Source organism: Canis lupus, chromosome 1 (genome assembly GCF_011100685.1).
Source record: "Canis lupus familiaris isolate Mischka breed German Shepherd chromosome 1, alternate assembly UU_Cfam_GSD_1.0, whole genome shotgun sequence".
Classification (NCBI taxonomy): domain Eukaryota; kingdom Metazoa; phylum Chordata; class Mammalia; order Carnivora; family Canidae; genus Canis; species Canis lupus.
This window is the reverse complement of record NC_049222.1, coordinates 4276894-4286102: the sequence shown is the minus strand read 5'-3', so window position 1 is coordinate 4286102 and position 9209 is coordinate 4276894. Positions and strand designations below refer to the sequence as shown.

The following is a 9209-nucleotide window of genomic DNA, read 5'->3' as shown; positions in this document are numbered from 1 at the left end:
ACCAATTTGCTTCTTAAGGGTGGAGAGAAACTTTCCATTCCACATAGGCCTCACCGGGATAATTGTGCATAAAGCATTTACTAACAGATATTTAAAAAAAAATAGGTCTGTGTTGACTCTGTCGTTTTTCTAATGATCTAATAAAGTCAAGGTTTTGGGATAATTCCTCCAAATTTCTAGGTAGGTAGTTGGTGATTGATAGAAAAGGAAGGGCCATTTCCTGGGAATATAGACTCTGAAAATACATGGCTATCTTTCTGCTATATCTCCCATTTACTAACTGCTCATTAGCGGATGAACCAAACTGTCTCCCAAAGTAAAAGAATTTGTGAACTATTTTCAAGACTGATTTTAAAATCTCATCAAGCTGAAGACATACTGATTTGATCAGATCTTGCATCAGGAATTAATTTAATTCCCTGGAACAATAAAATGTGGAATGAGACTGTCCATGACCAAAGAATTGAATATAACGGTTTTACCTCTGAGCCATTGAGAGAAGTTTTTATTAGCATTTTTTTCAAGGGAGGGGAAAAAGAAAAAAGAAAGAGAAAGAGAAACTTATTCATTAACACCTTACTTTTGTTTCAAGAAATATTATATCCATGAACCACCTACAAATCACTCGATTTGAGTAATTCTGAGGAATAAAGTGCCCATTTTCTTTCTCCTTTGATTTATGTCATTGTTCTGTTTTCACAGCTTACTGTTGACAGAGCGAGGTAATTCAACTACAATTTTTCCAGTGTTTTTTCCCATGTACATATAATCAACAGCCCGGAATACAGACTCCAGGCCACGAAACCTGCCCTCCACAGACAGATCTCCGAGGTCCACCTCACAAACCAGGTCTCCACCCGCATACATCTTGAGCAAGTGGTCCATGGCTGCTTGATACTTAGAAAGGGAATGGTTCAAGAAGAAGCCCTGGACGCTGGCAGATTTCTTCAGCAGTTTGGCTGGTAATGTTCCTGCTTTCACAGGCGAAAGGCCAGTAGGAGTTTGGTAGCCAGAGACAAACCCAATTACTATCAAGCGCCCTTTGATAGCTAAGGCATCTACGGCCAAGTCAAACATGGCTCCCCCGACGGATTCATACACCACATCGACACCTGTGGGGTACTCCTGCTTCAGGACAGTACTGACATGCTCAGTGTGATAGTTGATGGGACGATCACAGCCAATCGATTTCAGAAAAGCAGACTTTTTGTCAGAAGAGCAGGTTCCAATAACATGGCACTTGGCCTTCTTTGCAAGCTGCACAGCAAACTGGCCTGTCCCCCCAGCTGCTGCTGTCACCAGAACTTTTTTCCCTTCTGACAGTCCTCCGAGCTCGTTGAGGCTGATATATGCGGTGGTACCACTTACTGGCAGGGTGACATACTCAGGTTTCACGGAGGGCACCGGAGCTGCGGCACTCGCAGGCACCACAGTATACTCAGCAAAAGAGCCGGGTGCCATGTATGCCACAGCTTGGCCCACAGTGTACCTGGCACTAGCAGAGAGGCCTAAGGCCACCACCTCTCCCACACCTTCAAAACCTACATCAAAGGGGGTCTTGACTGAAGGGTCGTATCGGCCAGCTGAATAGTTGATGTCAGATGCATTAACACCGACAAATCTAGAAGAAAACAAACACACACATATATTAATATGTTCCTTTCATCAAGGCCCTGATACTCCATTTAGAAAAATCCCTCTAATTCCAGTGACTGTGGATGGGTGGCTAAGCTGTCTATCCTGGTAAAATTAACAACAACAACAACAAAAAGGATCAGTGCTGATACTCAGTTGAAAAAAAAGAAGTTACGCAAGTATTTGCAATCAGAGTTTTGGTATATTTTATTTTTTTAATCAGGTTAGTGATAATTTCATACCACTTTAAATATCAAGGTTTTTAGTTCACACGCTATTTATTTTCCTTCCCTTTCTTTCAAAAGCAGAAATAAACCATTAAAAAAAAAGTCAGGAAGCCCTCTTATACATAAACTTCACTGGACCTCTGAGTTGGAAATTAATTGGCCTGTTAACAAAGATGTTAAAAACAACAGTCAGATAAAATATATTAAAAGAAGTAGACTTGTATTGATTCTGGCAACAATTTAACACTTTGGATAATAACAGTAATGACAATGATATTATTGAAGATTGACGCAATGTGCAAGGTCATCGGTTGTTATATGTTACTGCAGGGTTGTTTAAAACACTGTTAGAGTGGCCGCAGCAAATTTTCTTTCTGATGTAACTATGTCCAGCATGAAAATATGCATTTTGATTAATTGAACAAAAATTGTTTCATAAGGGTAGAGATTTTTATGGAACATTCAACATCTTAGAGTCCTTTTCAGATGAAAAGGAAAGCAAATCGTCACTATATTTTTCCTCAACAAGAAGCAGAGACATAACTTGATTAATACCAGATGATTATTTTCACTTTGGTATCCAGAGTCAATTTAATTGCGAGGTCGGTATTTTTACCAGCTTTTTTTCATCTCGGTATACCTCATAACAAAAATATCCTGATACCCAAGGAAAAAAAAAGAAGGCGTCTGCTAAAAAATGTCAGGAGGTGGCTTAGACACATAATGGAGGACCCTAAAAATGTCATTTCCACCTGTAATGGCATGAAAAGATGGTGGTATCTGGTGGCAGGAGGAAAGCTGGGAAGTAGGTCATTTTAAAAATAATTCACTTTTAATTTAACTTAATAAAACCAAAATTCCCCTGTGCAAGGATCCACTTCCACTGTATCACAGATAACACTTTGCACTTATAAATGCTCCCTTATGATCATGCCCCCTGTATATCTACAATACTGAAAGCTCTCTACATATTGTAGAAATAAGAAAGGAAACAATTTCTTTGGGGCATGTCAAGCTGCTTTCAGAAGTTAGCACAGCACACAGCCTCAATAACACTACAGAATTCCGTAGCCATCGATGATAACGCAATCATGCAAAGTAGGAAAAACGATTTTTGCTGGCTTTTCATTTGGGATTTCAGACCAGGATGCTTACGCTCTGTTTGGGGGGGGGGGGGGCTGCTATCTTCCCTTTACATTTGCATAGTTCTCAAGGTTTGGTCTTTTTGGGAAGCGCCAGCTTCTCAGAGCATGCCTCTGGACTTCACCGAAGGCGCCAGGGCAGCGCCCCGCTAGAGCATCTGGCCTCCCGAGCCCCTGCTCTAGGCCTCGAAGCCAAGTCCAAGGAGGGGTGGGCTGGAAGTGATGGTGGTTTGCTCCAGAGGTGGGGGACGGAGGCCCTACCGCTGCTCTGGTCTCTTGGCCCACAATTAACCCTTCCAGCCTTAGTCCCAGCTGGAGAGGCCCTTCCTCAGAGGGCACCCCTGCCTTGCACCCAAGGGGACGCCCCCGCGGCAGCTGGCCCCCAGGGTCCCCCCACCTCTCAGGAGCGCGCCTCGTGGAGGGGGGAACTGCTGGAGTTACGTGCTCCCCCCCTCCCCCCGTGGTTTGCCATCCCCGGGGAGAGGTGAGGAAACCAAGCAGGGCACTCCGGAGAAAAGTGGAGGGGAGAGGGCACAAGCGGGGCGCGGAAGGGGGGAGGGCAAGTGGAGAGGGGGTGGGCTCCGCGAGGAGCTGGGGTGCCTGCAGCTGACCGGCCGCAGCGAGTTTACCACCGGGCTTCGCTCAAAACAAGCAAATGAGCCCTTGCGGTGGAGGCGGCGGCGCTGGGGCGCAGGAGGGAGGCTCGCAGGGCCGGGCGCGCCCCGTCCAGGCTGCCGACCGCTCTGCGCCTCCCTGGCCGCCCTCGCGTGCAACCCGGGCGGCCTGCGCGCGCCTGAGGCCCTTCTGGAGCCGTCTTCCCCTCGGAGGTGCGCGGCCTCGCCACCGCCACCGCCACCGCCACCGCCACCGGAGAGGCCGGACCGAGGACTCGGACTCGGGGCTGGGGCCGGGCCAGCGGGCGCCGGGGAGGAGGGGCCGGTGACCGTGACCTCGGCCTCCCAAGCCCCGACGGGGTCGGCTGGGCGCACCCAGGCAGCTGGGACCCAGTGGCGGCCAAGCTGGGGGGGGCGGGGGTCCCCGAGCACAGGGCGCGCTGGGGCGCAGCGGCCACAGGAGCGACCCCCGGCCCGCGCGGCCAGACCCGGACCCTGGCCTCAGGCGCACCCCGTTTTCGCGTCTCCCCCTCCCACCTCCCCCCGCCGTGCCGTCTTCCAAATTGCCTGCGTCGTCGGTGAAGGATCTCGGGCTGCTGGCCCCAGCCTCGGGCTGTCCCGCTCGCCCCGTCAGGGTCTCCGGGCCCCTGGAGCGACCCGGGTCTCGGACCCCCGCGTGGACCCCCGCGGCCGCCGCAGCAGGTGGGGATCCGCGACCGCCCTTGCGCCTGCACCCTTACCTGGGCTTCGGGAGGGCTGCGGGAGGGCCGGGCGCCAGCGCCTCTCGCTCCTCGGGACACAAGTTCAAGAGCGGCAGGCTCGTGGGAAGGGGCCCGGGTCGGGGAGCAGGGGACATGCGAGGGAGCAAGCGGGAGAAAGAAAGGAAAGACACGCTTGGGAGAACCGTGCATTTCCAGACTCTCCTTGTGCCCTCTTTAATTTAAAATATATGCTCTTGGTAAATGCAAGGTTCCAGCAGTCCGACGGGAGGATCCACGCGGGAGCCTAAAATCTAGGAACCCCAGGAAAAAGAACGGACCGAGCGAGCTTCCCCCAAATATATACCCTTCGAGAGGCGCCCGCTTTATTTATACTAAAAAGTGCGGAACCCCTTCGTCATGTTTATGATGAAACAGGCAGTCCTGCAGACGGCGGAAAATGCTTTCTTTGAACAAAAACAAAATGTGAAGTCCGGAGCCTTCAACATTGGGGCACAAAGTGTCCAGATCAGATTTTCTTTAAAAAAGGAAAAGAGAAAGAAGGAAAGAAAGAAAGAGAAGAAAGAAAAGGAAAGGAAAAAAATGAGAAAAAGAAAGAAAAGAAAGAAAAATAAAGCAAAGAAAATCTCGGCCTGGAGATTCAGCAGAAATGCTGTTACCCTCCCGTGAGCAACAAACCGTTTATCAAAAACGCCTTCCCCATCCCCCACCCACTCTTTGCCATTCCTACAAACTCTTTGCTCCATTATCTTACACTTGAGCAGAAAATCGTTAGAAATATTTGGAAACGAAATAATGTGTCACCATCCTTCGAAAAAAAGCTAAAAATAGCACACAAGCTGACTTAACCGGAGGGTGTCTTTTTCTTCCTGAGGGCTGGGCATCCTCGGGAGGGCTTGTGAAGTTGTCCTCGGATGTATGAATGTGAGACATGGATAAAGGAACACCAATTACATGTTCTGCAGGGATTTTATGCACCCCTCTCACACTTTCCCTAAATGGAAGAAAGATTATCCTAAATCCACGCCTGGCTTAAAAGCACTTTCCTCTCTGTATTTGTATTTTCTGTTAAGATGGAATGAGATGTACAAATATCCAACTGCAAGAAGTCAGGCAGCACAGTTAAAATTTCCAAACATCTTTCCGAGAAAGTGAATGTGTGCTTCTGCCATTCATTCCAGAGCAGATTTTTATGATGATAAAAATGAAAAGTGCTTGCGTAAAATTTTTATGCAATTAACACAGTTCTGGGGGAGATTTGGTCTAGGATTAAAATGAACTAACCTGCAGTAAATAGACTTGCAGTCTGTTTTTTTTTTTTTTTTTTTAATCTGTAAAATGTCACCTCCCTGACACTATTTGCCAAGTATAAAGTATCTCACAATTTGGGGATGGGAGCAGATTTTCCACAGAGTAGGGAAAGGGGATGCAAAGATTCAGCTCCTTTCAACGTGCAGAAAACTGGCCCCATTTTCTGATGTCGGCTTCAACATGGAAGTTAGAGGTCAAGTTGTACATATAAATATACCATTTGTGTTAAAGGGACTGTTGGCAGATGTGGAGGGAAAAGACAGGCATGGATCCTAAAGCCACCCAAACTGATGAGTTCAAACGTGGGAGAGCTGGTGCTCCAGAACCCTGACCACCAAATTCAGGGATCATCCCTGGTGACCCGACACAGGGGGCGCCCGGGCACTGGCGGGGAAGGAGAAAGCGAGGAGCCGGACAGAGGAGGGGAGGACACCCCGAGGACTTGATGCACTTCACAGGTTGAGAGGCCGGGCACGGGTTGTGCCCGGCGGGAGCAGCCTGCCCGGTGAGCGCTGGCGGGTGGTCCCACTCCCAGCTGCTGGTCGTGCTCTAACTTCACACCTCCTCCTGCCTGCTCCCCTCGGTCACCCCCTCCTTATTTCACACCCGCTTTCTAAAAGGGATTTGGTCGGAACAGTGGTGTGTGTTTTAGATCAGTGTACCTAATGAGAAAAATCACAAGAAAACAGCCCATGTAAAACTTTTTGCTTGTTAAGGTCTGAAGGCTGTTCAGCCTGCTTCTCATCTCAACTTCCAGCAAATCACTCGTGTCTCTCGTGTGTTCTGCGTGTGTTCCTTCTTTTGAACTCGGTGGGATGCAAGTCCTTCTCTCAACAGCTCTAGCGCTTTAACCTTTGCAGCCCTGTTTCCACCCACAAAAACTTTGAGGAGGACGTACATCCACCTTCTAAGTCACTCTGCATCCCTCCCCGAGCCAGCTTCACTCAGCCCCACTCTTGGCTCCCTCACTTTTTACATTTTCCAACAGGTTTCCAAAAGGTTTTTTTTTTTTTTTTTTTATCATGACCAGAATTACTCCATTTTGCAGTCTTTTGAAGGCTGATACGAATCTCTAAAATAAACGGATTAAACGGTGCAGCAAGCCAACTTAGGGAGGGCACGCTTTGCCTTTCACTCTTTGCGGGGCGGGGCGGGGGGGGGGGGGCTCACAGTCCTGTCCAGAACACAATTTACAATATAGTTACTCAGAACTCACGACTTCCTTCAATCGGGTGTTCTAGCCTGAAACACGCAACACGGGAACCCCTCGATGCGCCTGAACAGGCAGGCGAGTCCTGCTCTAACGTAGGGGAGAGAGGGGTGGGGGACGCCCCGCCTGCAAGTCAGGCAGCCCCAGGGCACCCAGCGACCGGAGACCGGAGGGCACGGCTCCCGCAGGATGAGGTCCCTTTCCTTCCCGCGCTCCACCAGGTACTAAAGACTAGTGAGCTGTGGACCCATTAAGGTGGGGAGTGTGGCGGTGCAAGGCAGGGCAACCACCCGAGTGCCACCCAAAGGTCTGCAAAACGCGCAGGCAAATGCAGCCATGCCCCCACCCCGGCCCTGACCCAGCCGCCCCGGACGCGCCACGCGCCTGTCGGGGGGCTCTGGGGCACAGACAACAGCCACACGGCACTGACAACACGCAGACGACACCGGCGAGGTGGACACCAACACACCCAACGACAGGCTCCGCCATTGCGCGGCGGCTGCCAACCTGGAGCGCGCAGGAAAAGCCAGCCCGGTCCTCGGCCTCCTTCCTCCAAAGCACGTTACCTAAACGTCGCAGTTTGCGTCCAGCCCGCTCCCGGTCCGCACTACAGATACGGGAACGCAGGAGTCGAGGGTGCGCGCGGGTGGGCCGGGCGGGGAGCCTCCCCTTCTGGGTCCCGTCGGTTTTATTTCGGGCGCGGGAGGGGGAGGAGGGAGGGCTGGGGGAGGGGAGGGGAATCCCAAATTAAAATAACCCTCGGTTATGAGGACGTTCGGTGGCATCGGATATTCACACCAGCAACAGTCACATCACATTCGCCTTCGCCAGATGGCGGCGGGTTCAACTTCCCGGGATCTCGCCAAGTCGGGCGGTGCGCCCGAGCGCTCGCCGGCGTGTGGGGACGCAGGCGGCCCGGGACGGCCGGGGAGCGGCGCCGCGCGGGCCGGGCCGGGCCGGGCCGGGCCGGGAGGGGGGGGTGCGCGCCGGGCTCACCGGTTCCGGACGAGGAGGTCTCGGTCCCCGGGGAGCGGCCACCGGGCAGTCCCGGAGCAGGGTGACGGCCTCGCGGAAGTTGGGGCTCAGCCGGGTCACCGCCAGCTTCTGCATGGCGCGGGGGATGTCGGAGCCCTGGAAGTCCAGGAAGTGGCGGGCGTACGACATGTCCACGATGGCTCGGGCCCCGGCGGGCGCCAGCCGCAGCATGGCCCGCGCCTCTGCCCGCTGTCTGCGCCGCCGCCGGCCGGGGTCGCGCCCAGCCCCGGGCCGCTCGGCTCGGCTCGGCTCGGCGCCTGCGGGCGGGCGGGCGGGCGCAGCGGGCGGGTCCGCCCCTCCTCCGGCCCGCGTGCTCCCCTCGACTCCCCTCCCCCCGCACGGGCTCGGCTCCCCCCGCCCGCCCGCCGCGCCGCGCCGCGCAGCCAGTCCGCGCGGCCCCCGCGGGCCCCGGCCGCGCCACGCCCGGGGTCCCGGCCTGGGGACCGCTCCCACCCCGGCCGCTGCTCCTTTAATCTTTTTGTTTTGGTTTGAATCTGCTCGGCGCAGACTGGCCGAGGATCCTCTCCGCCCTCCCCCTTTCTCCCGGCGTCCGGGAGGCACCGGATATCCCCACCCTCCCCGCGCTCCCAAAGCCGGATTTGACTCCTCTAACAGGGTGAGGGGGGCGGCGAGGGGAACCTCGGGTCCCGCGGTCGCCGCGGCCCCGCGCCGGCGGCAGCCCCGGGCGTCCTCGGAGCGGCGCGGCACCCGGCGGCCGGCGCAGGCACCTCCCCTTCCCGTGCGAAGCGTTCACTTCCTTGCAAGGTGGTACGAATCAACCCCGAGCGCGGCCCGGGCGGCGGGGCACGGCCGGGGGCCCCGAGCCGCGCGGGGAGCCCCCGGCACCGGGGCACGCGCACCAGCGCCGAAGGCGGGGCGGGGGCGCCCGGGGAACCCCGGGCAGCCAGCGCCCCAGGCTCCTGGGCCCCGGTTCCCGGAACGCCCTGCCCGCGCCTCCTGCCCTCAGCCTGTCTGTCCCATGCAAGTTGCACCAACTAAACCATTTTATTTATTTTGGCCTAGATTTCGTGCTTCTCCGTGAATGTTTTAAGTAGCCTCTGCAAGACTGTTACGGGTTTCCCACTGGGAGAGAGCACGTATATTGGAGACTGGAGGGCCGAATTCTCAGAACACACGAGCATTTAAACTTCTAGGTGGGGATGCCGAAGGACTTAATTGGAGACGTTGCAACTATGGATGAAGAGCTCATTTTATAACCCAGCTAGAAGGATCTGTCGTTCCTTCATGTCAGTTTTCTCCTTAATTGTCTATATCGACCAAATTAACCAATTTACTTTTCATAGAGGGACCAAATT

The 9209-nt window shown here is 53.7% G+C and overlaps 2 protein-coding genes across 2 annotated transcripts in view; one reads left to right on the top strand and one right to left on the bottom strand.

Annotated features, from left to right (window-relative positions):
* Positions 1 to 476: 476 nt before the first annotated feature.
* Positions 477 to 8119, bottom strand: ZADH2 (zinc binding alcohol dehydrogenase domain containing 2). The gene is given in 3 exon segments (XM_038525763.1): positions 477 to 1621; positions 7855 to 7892; positions 7894 to 8119. Coding segments are annotated over 3 exon segments (1134 nt in total). The 5' UTR covers positions 8065 to 8119; the 3' UTR covers positions 477 to 696.
* A 1029-nt stretch (positions 8120 to 9148) lies between these two features.
* Positions 9149 to 9209, top strand: part of TSHZ1 (teashirt zinc finger homeobox 1) — a 77904-nt gene continuing 77843 nt past the window's right edge. Inside the window, exon 1 of the transcript XR_005353312.1 lies at positions 9149 to 9209. This exon is cut by the window's right edge and continues 1071 nt beyond it. The gene's annotated coding sequence lies outside the window, so the exon portion shown is untranslated.